We start from the raw sequence: 27,713 nt of genomic DNA, 5'->3' as shown, positions 1-27,713 counted from the left end.
ATCCTCTATCTTTTTTTTAAAATCCCTCATCTCAAATCCATTTTTTCCTTAACTGCACCCTTGGAAAATATTATAAGACCCCAAAATGCAGGAAGGAGCAAATAATGTGGATACCACAGAAGAAAGTCAAAGAAAAGTCAAAGGATGGTATGTAGATTTAGAAAATAATCATACAGAAAGATAGAGGGTAAAACCTAGGAAGTAAATACTTTGAATTCAAAAGTTTGTGAAAGTGAGCTAGACATGAACTTAAGGGCAACATGTAATCAAGATTTAAGATGTTCCAAATATAGCTGGTGATATTCTATTTAGTAGTCAAGTGATTAAAGAACAATAAAAGGTAATTTTGGAAAAATTTGAATAAATATTAAGTTTATAATCAATTTTCTTTGACTGAGTCAGAATAAACTGTCAAGGTTCCTAAGAACTTCATTCATAATTTACCAGGCTAGCCATAGTTCCTTCAGTCAAAGAAACACTGAATATTCCTAGTGTTCTTTCACAATCCTTGATGCAGAAATAACATTCAATAAATCCTGTCCTCGCACCATTTGATGGGGAAGAAATTCCATCTACTCATCTACTACAGGCCAGGGAATCAGTTCAAATAGCCTCACCAAACATGATTAGCTATTGTGAGATCAGCAGTTATCATTCATATACACAAAGCTGACCTTTAACCAACTTCAACTGCCAGTTCAAAGAACCGACAGAGACAGGTATGATGGACTGAGTGGCCCCTATTTGAATAATAAATTTTACAATTCTACAGTAATTTAGAATGTCCATTTTTTTAAAATGGCACAAGCAATTAGCTTTCTTTCATAAATTAATGCATTTCCAAGGAATTCAGGTCAAGTTTTCCTGGAGCTATGATTCGCTCCTTTTAAACCAAATGATTTTGCTAGCTCATTTCTCAAGAATAGAAAGTCAATAATACAGTTGGACCGTATTTCTTTTAAACTGGCCCAGTAACAAAATGAGTATTTATCTTTCGATCAGCTTCACTGACATTTTTTTTTTTAAAGTTATAAAGTGATTCTGAACTCTGTACTGGGCTATGAGTCTAGTAGCATATTCACCACATCCATTTTTATGTCATTCCATCTGAGAACTACTGCTGTGTTTTGGTCTCATACAAGGGAAAGTACAAAAAGCATCTGATTGAAAGATAACTTAATACTACTACAAAATACAAATCCATATAATGATATCTAAAACATACCATAAGAATGGCCTCCTTAATATGCAACTCTCTCCCACTTTTAGATACTGAGGCATTTGTCAGAGGGCAAATAAAGTACACAGCATCAACAGAGAAAGTGGTGCCATCTTTCTTCAGGGCACTGCTGGGACCCTAAGATCATAAGGAAGAACTTCATGTTATTTACAATTCAATGTTTATATTTCCTCTGCATCTGGATATCAAATATTTAATGGGGATAATATAGGAGTCAGAATTACACTCAAGTCTTACTGAAATATTAAGCACACAACATTCCTCCCAGTTTAGCTATAACATACTACTCAATATAGAAGGTAACTTAAATATACACATGGTATACGATATAATACAACTACTATATACTGTGGATACCACATTCACAGCACAGCAAATTTTAAATTGTCCAATTCAGGCCTTAAGATTTATTTACTGTGGAGGATTTCTTACTCTGGTGGGATAACAAATTTCCTAAACAGGATGCGTTGGCATCCCTGAGCACTGCATGGCAAGCTCCTTGATCTGCTGATCCATCACTGGCTACCGAAGTTTCAAGCAAATGTTTTCATTTTCACCACACCTAGATGACCAGCATGTAGCTCCTCCGTCACTTTAGCTCTCAGCTTGGATGATCTCAAATCCCACATAAGGCAACCTCCATCAAAGGCAAATTCATCCCAGCGCTAATAAAAATAGAGAAACTAGAATTTCTGCAGCACATTCCAGTCACTTTGGATGGCCATGTAGACATGAAGTAGTATGGGGTCTTTTCTAGTTTCCCCTTGGATCATCTCTGCCATAATAGAGACTTTCGATTTGCATTAGGGAGAAAACAAGAGAGGAGTGTCCACTTTGGTAAATTGTTCAGGTATTTCCTTTTCCAATGGTAAACAGGACAATCTGTCAGCATTTCATCCTCTTGAATTTGGTCTTGTAATTGTCCCCCCCCCCAAGAAACAAAGCCCATCTTTGCACTCCTCCTGCTGCTGTTTGTGGAACACCCTTCTATGGATTGAAAATGGACTCTAGTGGTTGATGATCAGTGACAAGGATAAACTCTCTCCCATACAAATACTTGTTGAAACATGTTACACCCCAAACCAGACTCTAGGTCAGTCTGTGCACAATTTTTCTCTACAGCGATAGGCCAGGGAATATGATGGAAAGGCTATGGGGCATTCACTTCCATCACTCATAACATGACTCCACCTATATCATAAGGCAAGGCGTCACCGGCAAACTTCACTGGATGATGTGACCATAATGTGTAAGTGCAGTGTCTGACATCACCATTTCCATTACTTTTTAAAAAGCCACCCCACACTGCTTTGTCCATTTCTTTCTGATCTGTAGTAATGAGTTCAAGAGGTGGAGCATAGCAGTCTGGTTTGGCAGGAACCTGTTTTGGTAATTGATAAATCCTAAAAAGGATCACACCTCTGACATGTCCTTTGGCCTTGGGGCATCCATCACTACATGAATTTTCTCAACACACTTGCATAATACTTGTGCATCAATGATGTGACCACAGTAATTGATGCTTGGTTTGAAGAATTCACACGCTCTGATTCATAATCTTCTAAACTCTTTAACAATGTCTTGTGATTTGAGATATTCCTTGTCATCCCTATTGGTAACAATAATGTCATCCAGGTAACTGAGTGCATGGGTTGCCTTGTAGCACCTGGTCCATAGCTTTCTGCTAGAGTGCAGGGAGATGCTACTCTAAAACTAACTCTGTTATAGCGATAAAGTCCTTTGTGAGCATTCATGGTGAGAAACACTTTGAACTCTTCATTCATCTCCATCTGTAGGTAGGCCTCAGCTAAATCCACTTTGCTGAAGTGTTTTTCTCCAGAAAAGATTGCAAAGATATCCTCTATCTTCGGCAGAGGGTAATGATCTGCTTTATTGTTGGGTTGATGGTGACCTTAAAATCACCACATATCCTGACAGACCCATTCTTCTTGGCGACTAAGACATGGACTCCACTCAACTTTGGGAAGAATTCCTTCAGCTCGCTGGTCACTTTATCACAGATGGTATAAGGAACTGGACAGGCTTTGTAAAACTTGGGTGTGGAATTTTCATTATAATTATTTTATCCTTATTATGTTTGAGTTTACCAATGTCATTCTTGAACACTGCTGTGCAATCATCCAGTACTTTTCTTAACGCATTTTCAGTTGACTTTATTGCAGGGGATGTGGCATGCAAATTGTGGATGGATCTCTAATTACATTGTAGTTGACTCAGCCAATCACACCTCCACAATGCTGGCACACCTATTTTTAACCTTGTACAAGCCCAATGTGGCTTGTTGGGTGTTGTATTTCACTGTTACGGATGTCATTCACACAGGAGTTATATTTTCCTCAGTACAAGTTCTAGTTGAATATCTGCAGGCTTCAGTTTAGTCTCTTTAGCCAATAGGCTGGTCCTGGACTTTTTTCCACTAGGCATGATTAACTTATTATTATTTAATTATTTATGGTTTTATATTGCTATATTTCTACACTATTCTTAGTTGGTGCGACTGTAACGAAACCCAATTTCCCTCGGGATCAATAAAGTATGTCTGTCTTTGAAATGCCGTTCAAACTGATTTTGTGAAATGACAAACAGCCAATCCAGAGTTCAACTTCATTTTAATTAATTTGCTGTTCATTCCTGGTATAAGCCATACTGCTTGCCTATTGTTAGTTTTCACATTGTAAATCTCAAGGCTACTCAGTCATTCTCATCATTTTAAGATTCTTCATCAACAACACGCAGATTAGTGCTCTTTCTGAAACTGCAACTTGACTTTTTAGCTTTTTCTCTTCCCTGGGCAGTCCATTTATTTCTGTCTCTCCGACATGCTCTTTGTACTATGCGTCCTACTTGGTCACAGATTCTGCAAGTTTCTCCTTTAAATCTGCACTTGTCTGGTGTATGTGAGCACCTGCCATAACAGTAACACAATTTGCTTGGTTGCTACTCAACTGTGTCTCTGGCTGCTGTTTCCATTGATTCTAATTTTAACTATTCTTTTAGATGTAAGTTGTGCTTCAGTTAGGACCCATTTTTGAATAGTTTATTGTAAGATTCCACAAACTAAATGATCTCTCATTGCATTATTAAGCCAATCATTGAACTGACAATGCTCAGATAACTTCTTCAATTTAGCCACGTACGATGAAGTGGACTCCCTTTACTTTTGATTCCGCTTATGAAACTTAAAGTGTTCTGCAATCAACGATGGCTTTGACTCTAAATGCCTATATTACTTTCACAATATCAAACACACTCATTTTCGCTGATTTGGTTGGAGTAGTTAGATGTCTAAGCAAACTGTGTACCTTTAAACCCAATGCACTCAGCAAGACTGGCACTCGCTTTTCATTGGCTATTTTATTTGCTTCAAAATACTCCTTAGTATACAATATCCTGTTATCTCTTGTGCAGTCAAACAGGTCAATCTTTCGATGTACCCAGCCATCTCTACTTTTTAAAGTTTTATTTATAATTATAACCAGATACTGATTCCTAACCTGTGAATTTGTCTGTTTTCTTATTTTTAAAACTCTAATGTCCTTCTAGACCTCAGTATGTGCGGTTGGGAGACTGTAGGTCTGACACGGTGGTCAGCAGCACAGGAGCGCCGCAGGGAACCGTACTCTCTCCGGTCCTGTTCACCCTGTACACATCAGACTTCCAATATAACTCGGAGTCCTGCCATGTGCAGAAGTTCGCTGATGACACGGCCATAGTGGGGTGTGTCAGGAATGGACAGGAGGAGGAGTATAGGAAACTGATACAGGACTTTGTGATATGGTGCAACTCAAACTACCTGCGTCTCAATATCACCAAGACCAAGGAGATGGTGGTGGACTTTAGGAGATCTAGGCCTCATATGGAGCCAGTGATCATTAATGGAGAATGTGTGGAGCAGGTTAAGACCTACAAGTATCTGGGAGTACAGTTAGACGAGAAGCTAGACTGGACTGCCAACACAGATGCCTTGTGCAGGAAGGCACAGAGTCGACTGTACTTCCTTAGAAGGTTGGCGTCATTCAATGTCTGTAGTGAGATGCTGAAGATGTTCTATAGGTCAGTTGTGGAGAGCGCCCTCTTCTTTGTGGTGGCATGTTGGGGAGGAAGCATTAAGAAGAGGGACGCCTCACGTCTTAATAAGCTGGTAAGGAAGGCGGGCTCTGTCGTGGGCAAAGTACTGGAGAGTTTAACATCGGTAGCTGAGCGAAGGGCGCTGAGTAGGCTACGGTCAATTATGGATAACTCTGAACATCCTCTACATAGCACCATCCAGAGACAGAGAAGCAGTTTCAGCGACAGGTTACTATCGATGCAATGCTCCTCAGACAGGATGAAGAGGTCAATACTCCCCAATGCCATTAGGCTTTACAATTCTACCGCCAGGACTTAAGAACTTTTTAAAAGCTATTATTAATGCTTTTTGAGATAGTGATTTAGATGCATATCATATTTTTTACAGAGTTAAGTATTGTATGTAATTAGTTTTGCTACAACAAGTGTATGGGACATTGGAAAAAAGTTGAATTTCCCCATGGGGATGAATAAAGTATCTATCTATCTATCCTCTTGCAAAGAAAAAAAAAATTGCTTTTTAAAAAATTTGAACGTCTGTGTTTCAAAAAGTAGGATCGCACATCCCCTGCAATAAAGTCAACTAAAAATGCGTTAAGAAAAGTACTGGATGATTGCACAGCAGTGTTCAAGAATGGCATTGGTAATCGCTAGCTCATTTTAAAATTTACTTATTGCTATTTAAGTTTTGTAACTCCAAATCATAAAACTAATTGAAAGAAAACAACACAGAGCTGGGTATGCCTCTAATTTTGTTTTACTTTAGTGGGGTGTGTGCATATGACATGGTGGCATGATAATTTATGCCATTCTCATACTTATAATCCGCAACTACTTAAAGAATACTTAAACAATATATTTATAGTATCACTCAAATATTACTGAAATATTAAATGCACAACATGCACTTTGGTAGAAGGAATAAAGGCATAGACTATTTTCTAAATGGAGAACAAATTCAGAAATCAGAGGTGAAAAAGTAATTGGGAATCCTCATGCAGAATTCCCTAAATGTTAACTTGCAGGTTGAGTTGGTGGTAAGGAAAGCAAAAGCAATGTTAGCATTCATTTCGCATGGACTACAATATAAAAGCAAGGATGTCATGCTGAGTCTTCACAAGGCATTGATCACACCACACTTGAGAGTATTGTGAGCAGTACTGGGCACCTATCTAATAAAGGATGTGTAGGATTGGAAAAGGTCTAGAGGAGGTGCACGAGGACGATCTGGTGAATGAAATGGTTTGCGGATGAGGAACATTTGATGGCTCCAGGCCTCCACTTACTTGAGTTTAGAAAAATAGGGTGGATCAGACTCAATAGGCTGAATAGCCTAATTTTGCTCCTATGCCTAATGTCTAACTTTTAAAAAAGTAGAACCATAAACTGTCAAGGTACAATTTTTGATCATTAGCTTCCATTGGTAATCCCGTAAATTATTAATATGATACTTACCTGATTATTTATAGTCTGTACTTCAGAGGTTGCAGCTTCAGCCATCAGTTCATTTTTTACTACATTTAAAATAAATGAAAAGTTCAGGCAACTGTTTCACAAAAATAAACTCACATTTTAAATATGACAACATTAATATTAAAATTATTGTATAAATCAGATGAAGCATCAGACTGGTCACATACTTACCAGCACTTAACTAACAAGAAGCAATTCTTTGACTTTCTCTCACAGAACATACTGTAAGGGCCCCCTAATTCTGAAATCTATACTGCGGATGTTGGCCAGTTCACGCTGCAGCAGGCTCTTAACGCCAAGTTACTGAGCCAAAAAGCAGCAGCACCAAGTCTAAATTTGGTGGCAATGATCTTTGCTCCAGGCAATAGAACAGTAACAGGCCAAATGAGTTCCGTGAGCCTTTTTCATTCTTTGTGAATCCCAAGCATAGAACAAAGAACTCATTTATTCATCAAGAGAAATGTTCTGAAACATTTCCTGTTGCAGTGACCAGAACTCAACATTCTGCTCCAGCTATTGCTCATAGCTTCAAGCATGAGTTCTGAGGTATTGCATGCAACCTATTTGGTAACATTAAAATCTTATTAGTTGCTGCATCTTGGTTTACTAATTTAGTTGCTTTGATGGATGACCAATTTGTCAACTCCTTTCTCAGTAGTGTTTGCCAATTTCTTAAGAATCAAAATGCTAAACACTGGTCTATGCAGGGCTTATTGCCACAGTCCATTTCTTGATGCTCATTTTAATCCAACATATATCCCCAACTACAACTCCAATACCATTTCTATCTACATTCACAACCTAGATAGTGGCAGAGTCCCACAGACGGGAACCATAAAATGAATGGTGATTATTATAGAACACAGAATATAGAATAGTACAGTATAAACCCTTCAACGCACTTTGTTGTGCCAACCCTTTAAGCTACTCCATATCAATCTAACCCTTCCCTTCCCACATAGCCCTCCAGTTTTTATTTCATCCATATGCCTTTCTAAAGAGCTTCTTAAATATTCCTAATGTATCTGCCTCTAGTGCCACTCCTGGCAGTACATTCCATGCACCTACCACTCTCTACCTCAGACATCTATTCCTCCAAACATCTTAAAGTTATGCCCCCTTGTATTAGTACTCCCGGACTGGGGGAAAAGTCTCTGGCTGTACACTATCTATGCCTCTATCAAGTCACTTCTCATCCTCCTCCTTTCTGAAAAGAAAAACCTTAGCTCACTCAACCTATCCTCATTAAACACATTTTCTAATCCAGGTAGCATCCTGGTAAATCTCTCCACCTTCTCCAAAGCTTCAACATCCTTCCTATAATGAGACAATTAGAACTAAACATACTCCAAGTGTGGTCTAACTAGAGCTTTTTATAGAGATGCAATATTATCTTCTGACTCTTGTACTCAAAAACCTGATTAATGAAGGCTAACACATCCATATTCTTAACCACCCTTTCAACTTGCACTGCAGCTTAAGGAGTCTATGGGTACGAAACTCAAGATTCCTCTGTTCATTCAGACTGTTAGGAATCCTGCTATTAACCCTATATTCTCCCTTCAAGTATTACCTTCCAAAGAGAATCACTTCACACTTTTCCAGATTGAACTCCGTCTACCACTTCTCAGCCCAGTTCTGCATCCTATCAATGTCACTATGTAAATTAAGACAACCTTCTGCACTATTGACAACACTACCTATATTGCCCTCGCTCAAGAGTTTTCCCCCATTTTTTTAAGCTAGACAGATAGATAATGCTAGTCTCGGTACAGCTGTATGTAGCTGAAGGCGGTTTTATTATTCACTAACACAGAGTACGCAGGGAGCCGGCGAAAAAAAACAGTACTTCTCGGCGTTCTTACGAAAGGCAGATTCAAATATTGATTGAAATTCCTTCAACTTTGAACATGCACTTTATCTACTAAATGAAATGTTCAAATGATTATATAATGGCTGACCTAACAATGCAATAACAAGTAATCAACAACAGCTGTGGACTCGCAGGTAGTAAGATCTAGCAATTAGAGACAAACAAACCACATCAGGAAAGACACAACACTACCAATCTTCACGTCATCTGAAAACTCCCAAACCCACCTTTTCACTTCCTCATCGAAGTAGTTTTAAAAAAATACAAAAACAGAGATCCCAGAACAGATCCCCACAGAACATCACTGGTCAATGATTTCTAGGCCAAATATGCTGTCTGCTGCCACCCTCTGCCTTCTGAGAGAAGGCACTTCTGAATCCCATGCCTCTTGACTTTCTGAATAAGCCTACCATGGTGAACCTCATCAAATGCTTTACTTAAATGCATATACACCACTTGAACTGCTCTGCTTTCATCAATGTTTTGTCAATTCCTCAAAGAATTCAGTCAGGCTCATGATGTACAACGCACCCTCACAAAGCCATGTTGACTCTCTCTAATCAGACTAGGCTTCCTTAAATGCTCATAAGTCCTGTCTCTAACAATCCTCTCCAGTAGTTTGCCCACCACTGACAAAAGACTCACTGGCCTATAATTCCCAGGGCTATCCCTATTAAATTTCTTAAAAGAATACAATGTGCCACCCTTCGATTTTCTGCAATACTCCTGTGGCCGGTTAGAACACAAAGATCACTGCCAAAGTCACAACAATCTCTTCCCCCACTTCTGCAGTAACCTGGAGTATATCCTGTCTGGCTCTAGGGACTCGTCTATCTTAGTAATTTTCTGAAGTCTCAACACTTTCACTTTTTTACATGTTCCAGCACATCAACCTGTTCTACACTGACCACATTTGTAAAGGTCCTTTTTGCTGGTGAATACTGAAGCAAAGTATTCATTAAGAACCTCCCCTACCTCTTCTGACTCCAGGTACGTTTACCCTTTTATCCTACTCTCACTCTAGTTATCCTCTTGTCTTTATATAGGTGTAGAATGCTTTTGGATTTTCCTTAATCTTACTTGCCAAGGCCTTCTCATTCACCATCCTCACCATCACTTTGGTCAACAAAGGTTAGCAACAAATCTGCTCCCTGAGAAGATCAGATCAGAGCGAGTGAGACACACCACCCCGAACCACTCTAACCAATTTTTACAGCAGCACTACGGAAGGTGTTCTGACTTTCTGCATCCCATCTGGTACAGGAACTGCAAGGCATCTGACCGTAAGTCTTGACAAAGGGTTGCACGGTTACTAAGAGGTTCATCGGGATCTAACATACAGAGATATTTACAATGGTGCTAGAAAGTTTGTGAACCCTCTAGAATTTTCTCTATATCTGCATAAATGAGCTAAAATGTGATCAGATCATTTTTCTCAAAAAATAAATGAACAGTATCATTCTTTTTATGTTATTTATTTAATTGGGTTCTCTTCATCTAGTTTTAAGTGAAGATCTGATCACATTTGAGATCATATTTATGTAGAAATATAGAAAATTCTAAAGGGTTCACAAAATTTCTAGTACCACTAGAAAGTTCTACTACACAGGGCCCTTAGCATTGTCAATTACACCTACCAACCTGCCAGCAATCTTTTTGACTCCCTACCATCAGGCAGGAGGTACTGTAACAAGGACAAGAACTGTTAAGATGGGAAATGTCTTCCTCCAGGGCATAAGACTACTCCCTATCACTACCCAGGTCTCATCACGCATCAAGCGCCAGGAGCATTATATTGTTTTCTTTTTAAATTGTGTCACAATGCACCTTATTATTTGTTCTTTGACTAGTGGTAATATTACTTTACACGTTATGTGAGTTACCTGTAATGTTTTGTGTACCTTAGTCCAGGGGAACATTGTTTCACTTGGCAGCATTCAGGTGTACGGCTGAATGACAATGAACTGAACTTGAACTGACAATGAAGTCCATTCTTTAGCTCCTTCCTGGCGACCTTGTAATTCTCAAGATCCTTGCTTTCTAAATGTTAAGTATGTTTCTTTCTTTCTCTTGATTAGATGTTCCACATCTCATCAAACACACTTCCTTCACCCTACTATCCTTTTTCTGCCTCAATGGGACAAACCTATCCAGAACCCCATGGAATAAGCAGTGGAGCACCCTTTCAAACAGATTCATTCAGCTCTGTTGTCACAAGGATCATTACAAAAAATCTTTCCTACCAAGTGCAATAAGCATATACAACAGTTCATCTCTGTGCAACAGGAGAACAGACACCATACTACAATAGTCTGTTTTATTATTTTGTACATTGGTAACTTATTGTGTATATTACTCGGTACTTTGTTAGTTAAGTCTGCACACTGCTAAGGGTGTATTAAAAGTTCATGCTGTAACAAAAGAATTTCCCCTCCCAGAATCAATAAAGTACATTATTATTAAACAACCTAAGTTCCTGCCAAATAACATCATAATTTTCCCTCCCCTAATTAAATACTTTACAATACTGTCTGCTCCTATCCCTGTCCAAGGCTATATTAAAGGTCAGGGAGTTGCAGTCAAGGTCTCTAAAGTGCTCACCCAACCCATCAAGAGATCTGACACCTAACTGGTTAATTGCCTGGTACTAGATCCAGTATGGCCTCTCCTTTACTTGGCCTTTGTCAGGAATCAACTAACAAATTCCTCCTCATCTAAACCTTTGGCACTGAGGAAGTGACAATCATTATTAGGGAAGTTGAACATCCCCACTATTTTTGCATCTTCCCAAAATCTGCCTCCTGATCTGCACCAGAATGTCTCTGTTGCTAAGCAGGTTGTGGGGGTGGTGGTCTATAGAATACTCCCAATAGAGTGATTGCTCCCTTCCTATTTCTTACATCCCCACAAAATGACTCAGTAGATAATTCCTCCAGAACATCCTCCCTTTCTGTAGCTGTGATACTACCCCTGATTAGTAATGCCACTCCCCAATTTCTTTTACCATCATCTAAACCCCAGAACATCCAGCAGCCATTCTTGCTCTTGGGACAACCAAGTCCCTGTAATGGCTGCAATGTCACAGTTCCATGTACTGACCTATGCTTTACGTTCACTGCCATTGTTCCTGATATTTTTTGCCTTAAAATAGACACATTTCAACCCATACAACTAACTGCCATTACGCACTTTCCACTGTCTATCCTACCTTTACATCAACTGTCCCATCATTAGACCTGTCATTCTGGTCTGGTTCCTGTCCCCCTGGCAAACTAGCTTAAAATCTTCCTATGCTGTAGAACATCTCCCTGCCAGGATATTGGTGCCCTTCGAGTTAGTTGTAACCCATCTCTTCAGTGCAGGTCACACCTTCTCCAAAAGAGATCCCAATGATCCACAAACCTGAAACCATGCCCTTTACATCAATTCTTCAGCCACATTCATCTGCCAAATCATCCCATTCTCACTCTCGCTGCATCCAGATGATATCATCCTCAAAGTCCTGATTTTCAGCTTCCTACCAAGCTCCCTATACTCTCTCTTCAGGGCCTCAACTTTTCCTATCTACAATGTGTTGTAAAAGTATTCAGCCCACAACCCTATGTTAACATAAATGATTATTCCAACCAGGGATTTTGATCAATTTAATTGAGAGCCCAAAAATCAGGAAAATTGTAAACTAAAAAAAATCAAAAACTGTAATGTTCAATAGTATTCATTCCACCTTGCTCAGTACTCAGTTGAACCACCTCTCGTAGCTATTAGCCAGAAGTCCTTTTCAATAAGTCTCTATTAGCTTTGCACAACATGATGGAACAAGATTTGCCAATTCCTCCTTGCAAAATTGTTCTCAAGTGTCAAGTTAGTTGAGAAGTGGTAGCAGACAGCAATCTTGAGGTCTTGCCAGCAATGTATGATTGGGTAAGGTCAGGACTCTGGGCCATGCAAGGACATCAATTTCCTTCATTTGAAGTCACTCCATGGTTGCTCTGGCAGTATGCTTTGGGTTGTTGTTCTGCTGAAAGATGAACTTCCTCCCCAGTTTAAACTTTCTGGCAGAGGCTAGTAGGTTTTTAATCTCTGTATTTAGCTATGTTCATCTCCCCATTAATACTGACTAGACTTCCAATCCCTGCTGCTGTAAAGCATCCTCATAGCATAATATCTACCTCCACCATACGTTACAGTAGGGACAGGGTTACCAGGCTGATGCACAGTATGAGATTTATGCCACATGTACTGCTTAGTGTTGAGGCCAAAAAGTTCCACTTTAGTCTCATCTGACCACAATATATCTTCCCACATCTTTACAATATCTTCTAAGTGATATTTTGCAAAGTCTTTCTGGGTAAGGGTATGTTTTTTTTCCTGAAGCTAGGGCTTCTTCCTTGCCACTCTTCCATAAATACCTTTTCTTGTGTAAGGCCTTGGAGATGTGGAGCGATGAACTTCATCTGCGGTTGCAGCCACTGACTGCTCCAGCTCACTCAGAGTGGCTTTGGTGTCACAGTAGCCTCTCTCAAGTGCCATTCTTCTCCAGCGACTAAGTTTAGAGGGGCAGCCTGACCTAGGCAACGTGTTTGTGGTTTCATATTTTTCCCCTTTTTCCACAATGGGCTGCACTGAGCTCAGAGGTACATTCAGTACCACTGAGATGGTTTTGTACCCTTCCCTAGATTTGTGCTTCTCCATTATCATTTCTCTGACGTGTCTTGAATGCTCTTTTGTCTTCATTTTCGTTTGGTCTGTTGAAAATCTACCATACTATTAGACCTTACAGAGAATTTATTATCATGAATTCATTGAAAACAGGTGATCCCCCAATTTCCTACATCAACAAATTGGTTGAGTTGGTAAGGTAATGTACAGTATTGTGGCTGAGGAAAGTAAGCATAGTAATTATAAAGGGGATGAATACAGGAAATGGGTGGTGTTGCCTGTTTGCAGCCACCAAGACAAGAGACATCAGAGTCTCTGTGCTTCACCAGGGGGGAGTTGGTGCCCCTCCCCTACCCCCCCCCCCCCACTGTTCGTTCAGCAGAACAATAGAGTCAGGGTCTGAAATATAAATATAAATACTTGGCAGTTTATTATTCTTAGAATAGTTTCAGGTTTACTTCCACTTCAAATTCAGTGCGCATGTGTTGCTGCCACTGGGCAAAAAATTGCATAGCACATGACTTTCGCACACACTGCTCATTGCAAATTAGAGAGAACATTGCCAATATGTATGATGATATTTGGTTGCTCACCCTCCTCCTTAAGAATGCTGTGGACCTGATCCAAGACGTCCCTGACCCTGGTTCCTGTGAGGCAACATGCCATCTGGGAACCTCTTTCACATCCCAAAATCTCCTGTCTGTTCCACTAGCAATTTAACACTACTACTGTTGCTCTCCTCTTCTCTCTACTCCCCTTCACTTCCTCCTGAGCCACAGAGACAAACTCAATGCCAGAGACCTGGTCACTAAGGCATTCCCCTGGTATGTCTTGAATTTTCTTACTGTTATTTTATAGTTTTGAATGATATCATATTAAAAGTTCTTTGTTAATAAAATAATTCTGAAATCAAACAATACTTCTGAGAGATCATATTGAAAATAAACCACTACCACCCTCAATTCTAATGGGCACATGAATTGCAATCACATGGTGAGAAACAGGATAAAAGTACATATATTTCTACGTTTGCAAAATTCTTACTTACGGTAATTAAATTTTCTCTTAGCAGCCACTAAAAGTTGTACCTGCTAGTATTTTCCCCAGGGAGATTGTGAAAAAATTTACTAAAGGCATTGCAAGCTCAAAACTATATGATCTTGCTGCTATGATGCATTCAAGAAGGAATGTCACAGCTCAGGAAAGGATATCCTTTTCTAAATCCTTGCACAATCCTTTACTAACCTTAAAAATGAAAAGTCAAACACTCAACATATTTTTATTCCTCTTCTGTGAACACCTACCCTCACTCCTTAAGCTGCTCAGTCCAGAGGTGGGTCTTCCTTTATGCTGTTTAACCTCCAGTCTAGATAGAGCCGCAGCTGCTGCCATCTGTGATTCCTCGGCTGGTGGTCTGCGAGGCTTCTCCTGAACATTGGGTTTGATTTCAGTGGGTTTCCTAGACAGCCACAGAAATAGATTATCTCATAATTTTGAGTCAGGATCTGTGCCAACAAGACTCTGCTTTCAGGAATAAAAAATGTAAAGTATACGTAATATGTGTTTATCAGAATATAACTATTTGTAGCAAGACAATTTTCTAAACCGAGCATGAATTTGCTTTGAAGGGAACAGAATTAGTTATCTTACCCTTCCAAGATTAATCACACTTAGCTACATTTTTCACATGTCTCTTGAAACCTTTCAATAGTTTTTTCATATAAATCTAGAAACAGGGAGTCAATGACTATTTCAATAATGCTGCAATATTAATGTCCCTCAGTACAAGATGCCCATATTCCTTCAGGACTGCCAGTGTCCCACTTATTATGCATCTATCATTAGACTGTACATGCAAAAGTTCTCAACTTATAGAAACATACAAAACCTACAGGCACAATACAGGCCCTTCCGCCCAGAAAGTTGTGCCAAACATGTCCCTACTTTAGAAATTACTAGGCTTACCCATAGCCCTCTATTTTTCTAAGCTCCATGTACCTTTCCAAAAGTCTCTTAAAAAACCCTATTGTATCTGCCTCTACCACTGTCACCAGCAGCCCATTCCACGCACTCGCCACTCTGCGTAAAAAACTTACCGGACATCTCCTCTGTACCTACTTCCAAGCACCTTAAAACTGTGCCCTCTCATGGCAACCATTTCAGCCCTGGGAAAAAGCCTCTGACTATCCACATGATCAATGCCTCTCATCATCTTATACATCTCTTCAGGTCACCTCTCATCCTCTGTCGCTCCAAGGAGAAAAAGTCAAGTTCACTCAACCTATTCCCATAAGGCATGCTCCCTAATCCAGGCAACATCCTTGTAAATCTCCTCTGCACTTTTTTTTTATAGTTTCCACATCCTTCCTGTAGTGAGGTGACCAGAAACAAGCACAGTACTCCAAGTGGGGTCTGACCAGTGTCCTATATAGCTGCAACATTACCTCTCAACTCCTAAATTCAATGCCACGATTGATGAAGGCCAATACACCATATGCCTTCTTAACCACAGAGTCAACTTGTGCAGTTGGTTTGAGTGTCCTAGGAGCTCAGACCCCAAGATCCCTCTGATCCTTCCCACTCCCAAGAGTCTTACCATTAATACTATATTCTGCCATCATATTTGATCTACCAAAATGAACCACTTCACACTTATCTGGGTTGAACTCCATCTGCCACTTCTCAGCCTAGGTTTGCATCCTATCAATGTCCCGCTATAACCTCTCACTGCCCTCCACACTATCCATAACACCTCCAACCTTTGTGTCATCAGCAAATTTGCTAACCCATCCCTCCACTTCCTCATCTAGGTCATTTATAAAAATCACAAAGAGTAAGGGTCCCAGAACAGATCCCTGAGGCACACCACTGGTCACTGACCTCCATGCAGAATATGACCGGTCTACAACCACTCTTTGCCTTCTGTGGGAAGCCAATTCTGGATCCACACAGCAAGGTCCCCTTGAATCCCATACTTCCGTACTTACTCAATAAGCCTTATCAAATGCCTTGCTGAAATCCATACACACAACTTATTTTCTTAGGCCTAATTTATCATTTATTTAAACGAAGCCACATCTACATGTTATTAAAAATCCTTTCATAATGAATAATCTTCCTTGATTCAGTCTGTCAATTAGATGATTTGACTATTTTTTTCTTCCAAAGAAATCTATTATAGTTTCCCTTGCTTTCCTGATACAACAAATAAGCTTTTTTGATGCCTCTACCCAGCAAAGATAGTATCATCCTTCACAAAGACAACTGCTTATTGAATTTTAAACAAGATCAGAACATAGAAAAATCACCTCTAATTTGTAAACTGTCTGCTAATTTAATCCTGTCTGCATACCTACTACCCATTTTACAGCCGGCATTTAGGGCAGCAATGAAATTCCTCCATCTCTGCCAGTGTTCAGGGCTTCCTTCATCGTGTCAATAGCTCAGATTTCACTATAGTCTGTCACGCAAGTCCCAGTTGGAGACTCAGGAATACCATCACATTCAGATGTAGAAGGATTCTTCATTTTGTCTCCGTAACAGCTTTGGTTTAATCAGTCAGGGTTGTTAACCCTGAGCTGAATTCCTGAACCTGCAGGACTGGTGAACCATTCTTAGTGTGGCCTCTACCCTTTGACCTGTTTGGCATGGGTAACCCTACCATGAGCCAAAGCACAAAACCCTGACTCCAGCCAACATAGCTCTCTGGGTCATTGAAGCACGCAAGCCTCCAAACCCTACCACAAGGTTGTGGTCCTCTTGGAGATAATTTAATCCAATAACACAAACAAACTGCAGCTAAATTCTGTGAATGGTTTCAGTGCTGAAAAATCACAGATCCATTTTTGAGCAACTTTCTGTAGCATTGTTCTACTTCTCAGATGCTGCAGTGATTCCTTACTCCTGAACTGTTTATCTTGAATGTGATTCATCAAGCTATGCAGAAAAATTGTTGCAAAGAAAACAGAGGAAAGACAATGACGAATGTAAATGAAGATGACAGTGGGATTACAAGGTATATATCTGTGACATGGGTTCAAACCCAACATAGATTTATAGTGTGAAAGTGTCCTCAGTCCATCAGTTTCAGATTTTCTAAAATGCAAAGTGAAAAATATCAAAATCTACCATAAGAAATGCATTGTGAGACTAAGGCACACAGTACCGCCAGCAGTGAAGGATTTCACTCTGCAACAGGTTATTGTATTTTTGACCTGGACTGCATGTTTACGTAACTGGATGTTTGATGTGAAAAGAGATCCACATGTAACATTGACATCCTTCACTCCAAAGAGTATAATTTTTAAAAAGCACACACACACACACACACACTCACCTCTCCATGAACACTACACTATACACAGTATTAAAAAAGGTAGTTGCATCCAACTGATTTCAATCTATCATGTTTATGACATCATGTTTAAGCCATACTTAGTGAGATCACTGCTTTGCTCCCAGCTGGGTATTATTCCTGTGTGGACAAGTAATTTCACCATTGAACTCCATTCCCGTTAGCTGAGGCAATCAGAATGATCTACAAAAACGTTTTATGAATCAGAGCGTATAATCTACCAGAGGCTTCTACTTTCAGCATCAACGCAAGATGAAAACTTACTGACAAATACGAGAAAATCTGCAGATGCTGGAAATCCAAACCAACACACCCAAAATGCTGGAGGAACTTCTCCCTTTCCTTTCCAGTCATGAAGAAGGGTCTTGGCCTGAAACGCTGACTGTTTACACTTTTTATCATAGATGCTGCCTGACCTGCTGAGTTTCTCCAGCATTTTACGTGTGGTGCTTTGGAAACCTGGTCTGCAAGACAAATCCAATGACTCATTTACTATTGATATATATGGATCCACAATTCCTAATAAAACTTAGGACCATATCAACCAGCTCTGGTATTGGGACACAACAGGCACCAATTTTGGTTTGGAAAATCAAGCTCAGAAAGGAGGGGAAAAGCATGAATGAAAAAAAACTTGATATTCCTTGCAAACTAGACCAGGGCCCGTGCAGATACCTGTAACACTGACTGCAACATTGGAAATTAGCAAACTCAGTAGAAATTGGGAATGGATCTGGAATATTTGAGGTGTTAATTGTACAATAGCCTTGGCAAATTGGATAATTCATCCAACATAAACTTCAAGAAAAAATATATTTATAAAGAAATAGGGCAAATTAAGTAAGAGTGGTTGCATTAAATAATGAAAACACAGTCACATGACAAATTATGTCTCAGCAAGACAAGGGGTCAAAGAATTTAATCACTACCCAGCAACACCTACCAGAAGTATACCAAAGATGATAAAAGATTCTGACTGTATACGTATACCTTGGGGTTACCCAGTCTAATTATGCTCACTGGCAGGCTGGCACATTCACCTCTGGTGAATCTCGCTACTAAGTTTACAAAACAGTATTAGCCTGGATTTCACAGACTAAGGAAATGATAACCAACTGTTTGTCACCATAATGCTAAATATTTTACAGTAACTCTTCAATACATCTAGACGTGGAAATCTATAAGTTAGTATCAGCAGTTTCTGTCAGTTAGCAAGCTATTTTAACACAGGATTTTTTATTACCGAGTGTCGAAGACAGAACTTTGGCTAAATGTCTGACCGTTATGTACTCAGATCACATCTAAGAGGTGCAGGGATATTCCTGTCAATGTACAGGGATGGTGTGGCTGGACAAGCCTCAGGAAAATGCCTGATGCGTGAGAACAAAAACTTTCAGATATCACTTTAAACCAAATTATATTAAAACCTTTAACTTGAGGTGATAATAAACCTGATTCTGATTTTTTTATATATAACACACACACACACACACACCCCCCCCCCCACCCCCCGGTATGGCTAGGCATAATGCAGATCTAACCTGGTCCTGATCTAACCTGGTCCATTGATCTAACCATATCAATGTAGTTTAAAAAGAAGGCAAGACAGCAGCTATACTTTGTTTTCAGTTTGAAGAGATTTGTCATGTCAACAAACACACTCAAAAACTTTTGTAATTGTTCTGTGGAGAACATTCTGACAGGCTGCATCACTGTCTGGTATGGAGAGGCTACTGCACAGGACCAAAAGAAGCTGCAGAAGATTGTAAATCTAGTCAGTCCATCTTGGGTACTAGCCTACAAAGTACCCAGGCCATCTTTAGGAAGCGGTGTCTCAGAAAGGCAGCATCCATTATTAAGGACCTCCAGCACTCAGGGAGTGCCTTTTTCCCACTGTTACCATCAGGTAGGAGGTACAGAAACCTGAAGGCACACACTCAGCGATTCAGGATCAGCTTCTTCCCCTCTGCCATCCGATTCCTAAATGGACATTGAATCTTTGGACACTACTTCACTTTTTTTTAAAGCAGCATTTCTGCTTTTGCACATTTTTTTAAACTCTATTCAATATATGTAATTGATTTACTTGCTTATTTATTATTATTATATTTATTTTTTTCTCTCTGCTAGATTATGTATTGCATTGAACTGCTGCTGCTAAGTTAACAAATTTCATGTCAAGTGCTGGTGATAATAATTATTATCACCAGCACTTGACATGAAATTTGTTAACTTAGCAGCATCAATTTACATGTAAATTTACATGTAATTTTGCACCTCTTAGTCTGGATTTCACAGACTAAGGAAATGATAACCAACTGTTTGTCACCATAATGCTAAATATTTTACAGTAACTCTTCAATACATCTAGACGTGGAAATCTATAAGTTAGTATCAATTAACAAATTGATATTAAATCAATTAACAAATTGATTTAACAAATCAATTGATGCATGCATCAATTTACATGCATCAATTGATTTGTTAACTTAGCAGCATCATTTACATGCATCAATTGATTCTGATGCAATTGGGCAAAGTTTCCATGCTTTACAACCCTATGACATAACTAATAATAGGCAATGCTGAAAATTCCCAACAGGTCAGGCAACACTGGCAAAACATCAGTTTCAACATCAGTGACATTCACCAACATATCGAGACACATCATGAGAGAACTATTGATACAGACTAAAATAATCAGACAGGTAAACAAAAAATTAGCAGTTTGGTTTTACAGACGGGGGGGGGGATGATCTTATAATAATGAAAATATAAAATGGAAGTCTTTTTCAGAAACAAGTTAATATCTAAACAAAAGGAAATAAAGCTGTTGAATTTGTCATGCAATTTATGTTAAGTTCAGGTTATGTTAACTTGTATGTGTTTACGTCTTTAATGAACTGTGCTACTACAAAAAGCTAATACTGTACTCATGGCATCTATACCCTGGGTACACATGCCCATGACAATAAACTTTCTTAAACACTAATAGGTGAACGTTTGCGGAGGCAGTAAAGAACACATAGGGAGAAAATCTTCACCAGCCTTTACCTTTCAGAAACCCTCAGTGCTTTAGAATGTAAACGGACACTCGAGAGGATTGAGAGACAGAAACGTGGAAACATCTACATTCCTCGTATTTATGCGAAGCAAAATTCACATATTCTCACAAACGCTTATCCCACAGCCCACTGTGGTCATCAGGATAAATACAATAGGGATAATGTGGCAAACCGAAGAATTAGTTGACAAATGCCGAAGTGCAGGCTCTTCTCTAAAGGATATCTAATTCTGCATCACAACACCATACTCCAACCTGCTCTCCCTTCAACTCATCCACCAACTCTCATCCATTTCCGCACATCTTGCTCACCTCGGATCCTCGGTCAGGACATGCCCCGACCCCAGAGTTTTAAACTTTAAATCCCGCTTCAAGTCACCGAAAAATTTCTTCATCTTTGCAACAGGCCCAGACCGGACGGTGTTTCGTCGTCAGAATTCCCCCCGTACCGGATACGCGCGAACCGGAAGTGATCCGTATCAATGTAACACCCATAGGGTTGCTACGACAACGTTGCTCCAGTCGGCAACATTGTAGATTCGTTGTCGTGGCAACGTGTCCTGAAGGGTCTCGCCCCGAAACATCGACTGTTCATAAATTTCCATAGCATTCTCTCGACTCTAGTTAGTGGTCATTTAACTGCATGTAATACGTATTGCCAGACCACTCGGTGAAATAGCTGTGAATCACATCAGTCAATCATCTAATCCGTATGGATTTCTGAGCAATTGGAACCTTTTTTTCTTATTTCAGATCTTTGGTGCCTCTGTTATTTTGCTTTTATATTGATTCACGTGTATTGGGCTTCCAGAATGTCGCAGTGAGAATGAGGCAAACTGAACGTTGCAGAGTCTCTTGGGCCTGACATAATGAGGCAAGGGCTCCCGGTGAAAACAGTTACGAAAGTGATCGTGGAGACCAAATTTCAAAGTAGATTTTTTTCCGTACGTATATGTTCCAAATACTACTCTGACATTCATTTCTTACAGGCATTCACAATAGAGCAAAGAAGTACAACAGAATCATGAAAAACTACACCAAAACAAAGACTTAGAAATTGGGCAAATACGAGAACAAATAATATGTATAGATAATAAAAAAACTGGAATATGAGTTGCTGTGTCCGTGAAAGTCCATAAAAGTCTAGAATCGCCATGGGCCGCCTTTTCAAATATTTAGTACCAAAATAGTTTAGAATTAAAATAAATTAGAACTACATACAGACTTGAGTTCAGGATAGTTAACTTAAGGCCATGAGAACATGACGCGTAGGAGCAGAATTGGACCATTCAGCCCATCAAGTATGTTCCGCCATTCCATCATGGGTGACTTATTATTCCCATTCTGCTGCCTTCTCCCCATAATTTTTGATGCCCTGAATAATCAAGAATCAATCAACATCTGCTTTAAATATGCTCAATGACTTGGCCTCCATAGCTGTCTGTGGCAATGAATTCCACAGATTCACCACTCGCTGGCGAAATAAATTCCTCCTCGTCTCTGTTCTAAATTATATCCCTCTATTCTGATGCTTCTCCCCCTAGTCTTAAGATAACTTATTGACAGTGAGTATATAAAATTTTATCTGAATAGAACTGGGTTGTAGTCCAGGCTGATCTGGGTTTGTTGCATCACAACAGAAGATCCTGTGATTGGCACCAGCTCAGTGGGTCAAAGGAAATCATGCGACCTTGAACACGGTATGAAATTATTTTGTATAAATGAAAGAGAAACACTATATAAGCAATATACACTCAGTATATTGGGGTTCACTTTAAGAGGCTGGTCTGACGTGATGACATAATTACATGAAGGTTTTTTAACTGCAGTTCATGTTCTGTGTCTGTTGGACAATAAAGGAGTTGTTACAGTTTCCCTTAATCTTAAAATGCCTCTACCATTTTATTTAAAAAAAACCTACACTACTGTAGCTCATCTCAAACAAGGTTAAATCTGCAGATGCTGGAAATCCAAGCAACACACACAAATTCCTGGTGGAATTCAGCAGGCCAGGCAGCGTCTATGGAAAAGAGTACAGTCAATGTTCAGGCAGAGACCCTTCATCAGGACTGGGGAGGAAAAAAGATGAAGAGTCAGAGCAAGAAGGTGCAGGGAGGGAAGGAAGAAACACAAGGTGGTAGGTGAAACTGGGGGGGGGGGGTGGTTGGTGAAGTAGAGAGCTGGGAAGTTGATTAATGAAGGAGATACCAGGCTGGAGAAGGGGGAATCTGATAGGAGAGGACAGAAGACCATGGAGGAAGGAAAAGAGGGAGGTGATGGGCAGGAAGAGTGATAAGATGAGAGAGGGAATTAGGAATGGGGAATGGTGAAGTGGGGGGCATTACAGAAGTTCAAGAAATTGATGTTCATGCCATCTGGTTGGAGGCTACCCAGATGGAAAATAAGGTGTTGCTCCCCCAACCTGAGTGTGGCCGCATCGTGACAGTAGAGGAGGCCATGGACTGACATGTCGGAATGGGAATGGGAAGTGGAATTAAAATGGTTGGCCACTGGGAGATTCTGCTTTTTCTGGCGGACGGAACATAGGTGTTGTTATTGTTTCCTTTAAACCTAATTGCATTCAGGAATGAAAGTCAGTGTGAACAAAATTGCAGTGTCTAAACAGAAACCAGCCTGGCCATACAAATGGTATTACTGCTCTGGCAGGGTCTCACATACACCAAATAAATGCAGATTTGAAGGTGAAACTTGCAGAAAATGCAACAAAGTAGGACACATATAAAGAGCATGTCGGGCAGACAAAAATAAATGAACTGCACAGGGAAGAGAAAAAGCTAAAAAATCAAGTTGCCGTTTCAAAAAGAGCACTAATCTGCACATTGTTGATGAAAAGTCTGATAATGAGACACAGGATCGTGTAGCCTTGAGATTTAGCAGGAAAATTAACAATAGACAAGCAATATGGCTTACACTAGAAGTGAATGGCAAATTAATTAAAACAGAATTGAACTCTGGTTTGGCTGTTTCAGTCATTCAACAAAATAAGTTTGAACAGCATTTCAAACATACTAAACTGAAGCCTGCAGATATCCAAAGAACTAATACTGGAGAAAAGGTAATTCCTGTGGGAATGACATTGTAACTGTGAAATACAGTAACCAACAAGCCACATTGAGCTTGTGTGTGGTAAAAATAGAAGGACCAGCATTGTGTGGGCTGAGACAACTACAGCTTGACTGGAGATCCATCCTCTATTTTCATGCCACATTCACTGCAATGAAGCCAACTGAAAGCTAATTAAGAAAGGTACTGGATGATGTCACAACTGTCGCCATGCCGAACACCATGAACCGTTGCCCAGCAGAGGACAAACAGGTGTTGGTGCCATCCTCTGTGCCTCTGTTTGGAAAGCATATTGGACCAAGGCAGGACCAGGCTGCTCTGAGGAAGCACGAAGCCGATGAAAGCAGTGGTCTGACAACGGCTATTTTTGTCGGCAAAATATCTGAGAAAGCTTCTGGCATGCTAATCAGGCAGTTACTTGCAAAATGTTACTTGGTTTTAACCTGGAAGTGAGTTCAAGGAGCTTCAGGAAAGTTGTGCAAGCTTTCGGCTTTTTTGAGCTTAAAGAACCAGCATCTATCCTGAGTGCATTAAGGTTAGTGCGTGAACTTCAAGTGGGAGACAAAAAGCTGCTTGTAAAATTAGACACAAAGACCAAACCCAGCTGGATGAATGGACGGACAAAAAGAAAGAAGCCAATGGAGATACAAAAACAGAGGATTCGGGAGATGATGTTGTGGATGGGGAAACGAAGAGGAGAGATCAGATAACAAAGGGAGCACTAGAGGGAATAATAAGAGAATACTCCAGTGAATTAAATACCCCCTTCCAAGATCAAGACTGCACAACCTAGAAGAAGGGAGGGAACAGATGGAGAGGAAGAATGTGAATGAGAAAGAGAATGGTTTGAAAGAGAGAAGGAATGTGAGAAAGAAAAAATAAAAGGATTGAAGTAGATCCTGAGAGGGAAAAGAAGAAAGGTGTCCAGAGCTGTCAGAACCACTTCCTGCAGTCTCAAAATCAACTCCTACAATCACCACGCAGGGGACACCAGAACCTGAGATTGTTTTCACAGCCATGTGTCTCATCTGCGAAAGAGGGATGTCCCTTGTCAGAAGAAAGGTTATCTCACAAGAGTAAGAAAGCCTCCTCAGCAATGAAATCATTCAGTCTGATTGGAACAATTTAGAATTTACTTTGCGGGAATGTCTATAAATCATAGTTGCATTATATAACATACTGTGTATATAGTGAGATGCATTCTCTATTGAGTTGGAGTTTATAGCTAAGCAGGGAGGAGTACTGTTAATTGCATACGTAATCATGCTACCACATGATAAGCGCAAGCCTCACTAAAAGTAAACTCAAAGTTACACAGACTCCTATGAGTTTCTTTGTATTAGTTTAATGTTCTGAAGTTACAAAACTTAACACCATCCATTTCAAGGTTTGACATATTGTGCATTCAGAAATGCTCTTCTGCACACCACTGTTGTAACAGATGATTGCTTGAGTTATTGTTGCCTTCCTCTCAGCTTGAACCCATCTGGCTATTCTCCTCTGACCTCGCTCTTTAACAGGGTATTTTTGCCCACAGACCTGCCACTCACTGGATGTTTTTGTACCATTCTGTGTAAACTCTAGAGACTGTTGTGCATGAAAATCCCTGAAGATCAGCAGTTTCTGAGATATTCAAGCCACTCCATATGACACCAACGATCATTCCATGGCTAAAGTCACTTAGGATACATTTCTTCCCCATTCTGATGTTGGTCTGAGCAACAACTGAACCTCTTGCCATGTCTGCATGTTTTTATGCATTGAATGGCTGCCACATGATTGGCTGATTAGCTATTTGCATTAACGAGCAGACGTACATGTGCACCTAATAAAGGGGCGACAGAGTGTATATTTTGAAAATATATATATATTACTTCAATAATTTAAAGTATATAATCTAAGTTGCCTATCCCTGAAGTCTGCCTTTTTTACAACACTGTAATCTTCAGTGGCTACGCTACTAAATTTTGAAGAAAACTTTAGGGACAATGTTCCAGGTCATTTAGAAAATATACACAAAAGTTGAACTTCAATAATAAAAAAAATGGTGTTCACAGCTTAACCAAGTGCAAGCAATTCCAATTTAATTATCTAGAAGTTAGTCACTTTTCCTCCTTGTTTGCCCTCCCTCCTGCACCTCCTCACAGCATTAGGTGAAACTGCGATTTCTCCAAATACACATACTCGTGTCTTATTTCAAAAACGAAAGGATATGAGATGTTGTGGTCATTCGGCTATGCTCAGCATTCATCAAATGAAACTGAAATTCCTTGTTCACTAGTTTATTTGAGTACATTAAAGGAAGACCTCCAGGTACAGACCAGAAATGATTCAAAATTCACAATTTATACCCTAAAACATAAATACATGAGACATATATCATACAAATCTAAGGTTAAACACCATGATCATTTTCTTGACCAAGCTGAGATGATTCCTCTGCACCAATCTTTGTCTGAACATGACAACACAACCCTATGAATGTCAGTTGTACTCAGTAGGCAGCAGAAGGAGATGAACACAACAAAGGGTGATGGGATGAAAAATTATGGCAGTTAAGAGCTGTTGTTCTCCACCTTCTTTGCCATCTTGACCAATGTTCCTGATGCACCATCAATAACTCTCGGAGACGTGAGGCGAGATATAGGCTTTAATTGGCTGGAAGACAGAACAAGCAGCAAATGACCACCACACTACATCCTGGAGACTGAGGCCAGGGCTGTGTCTCCAATCGCCTTTATACCGGGGTCCATGGGAGGAGCCACAGGAGCAGTCAGCGGGGGGGGGGGGGGGGGCGCATGTCCAGACTGGTATATGTAGTTCACCACAGTCCCCTCTAATTTATAATGACCAGTGTGTGCAAACATCTTGTGCTGTACAATTTTTGCACACATTAATAACATGTGCACACAGAATAATTTCTTCAATAAAATCCGTATAACTAAAAGCCAGTTCTAAAATCTGCAGACAAACCTTCACAAACTCCACATTATCAACACTGTCTGCATCACCAGAGAGGGAAATGTGTTTGTGTACAATCATGAGATATACTTCACACGCCAATGAGGTAGACCTTTAGAGCATAGTTTAAATTCCTTTGTGCACTAGTAGCAAAAGATATGTGTGAGTGCACACACGCATACCTTAGAGGGAACATTGATCTTGTTCTAGTGCTTGTCTCTGAAGAAGGATCTGAGACCTAAAATATTACTTGTTTCTCTTTCCGCAGATACTGCCTGACCTGTTTACTTTTTCACCATTTTCTGTTTCTATTTTAGAAGTCCAACATTTTTTTGGCAATGTCAAAAGCGGTGAAACATGCAGGCCTGTTACGTGATCTTAGACCCATCTCTGTGTCAAATTTTGAACATTTCTAATTAGCCAGTATCATTCGGCCTCAAAAAAGAATAACTGAAAGTGGAGATTACTAGATAAAGAATTTACATATATAATTGCTGAGAGGTACCAGCATTGCAAATGTGTTTACCTGATGCCCAGCTTTAGGAAGGGTGATAATTCAGCAGCTTTGGGAATTATTCCCAATGATTGATGAAAGACCTGGATGAGTCAAGTTATGTCACAAAGTATATCTCTCACATCGGTATTGAAATTGGTGCAACTGAACTTACCTGTGATTCTCTTCTCTCCATCAGGTAAGATCAAAACGTGTCCCCCATTCTGTACAACAAATCTATCCCATTAAACAGAACTACTACTACCACCAGAATATTCACCACTAAGCAAAATCACACAGACTCCCATAAATTATAAGTTATAAAAATGACAATTGCCACTGAGAATAAGTTCGGTATTTCCTACTCCACTCCAACTGCTGAGCACAAACTGGGCCTGAACTAACCTTCCTTCAATTATGTCC

General features: G+C 39.8%; 1 protein-coding gene across 1 annotated transcript in view; it reads right to left on the bottom strand.

Moving 5' to 3' along the window:
* The window catches only part of ubxn6 (UBX domain protein 6), a 61,060-nt gene extending 39,871 nt beyond the window's left edge, over positions 1-21,189 (bottom strand). Inside the window, exons 1-4 of the mRNA XM_073068725.1 lie at positions 21,065-21,189; positions 14,639-14,793; positions 6,785-6,843; positions 1,226-1,357 (exon numbers count right to left, since the gene is read on the bottom strand). Of these exons, the coding sequence (XP_072924826.1) occupies positions 1,226-1,357; positions 6,785-6,843; positions 14,639-14,793; positions 21,065-21,147 (429 nt within the window). The 5' untranslated portion in view covers positions 21,148-21,189. The remainder of the gene's footprint in view (positions 1-1,225; positions 1,358-6,784; positions 6,844-14,638; positions 14,794-21,064) is intronic.
* Positions 21,190-27,713: the final 6,524 nt, after the last annotated feature.

The sequence above is a fragment of the Hemitrygon akajei genome, chromosome 16 (assembly GCF_048418815.1).
Source record: "Hemitrygon akajei chromosome 16, sHemAka1.3, whole genome shotgun sequence".
In the NCBI taxonomy this organism is placed as follows: Eukaryota; Metazoa; Chordata; class Chondrichthyes; order Myliobatiformes; family Dasyatidae; genus Hemitrygon; species Hemitrygon akajei.
This window is presented reverse-complemented; position numbering and strand designations above follow the sequence as displayed.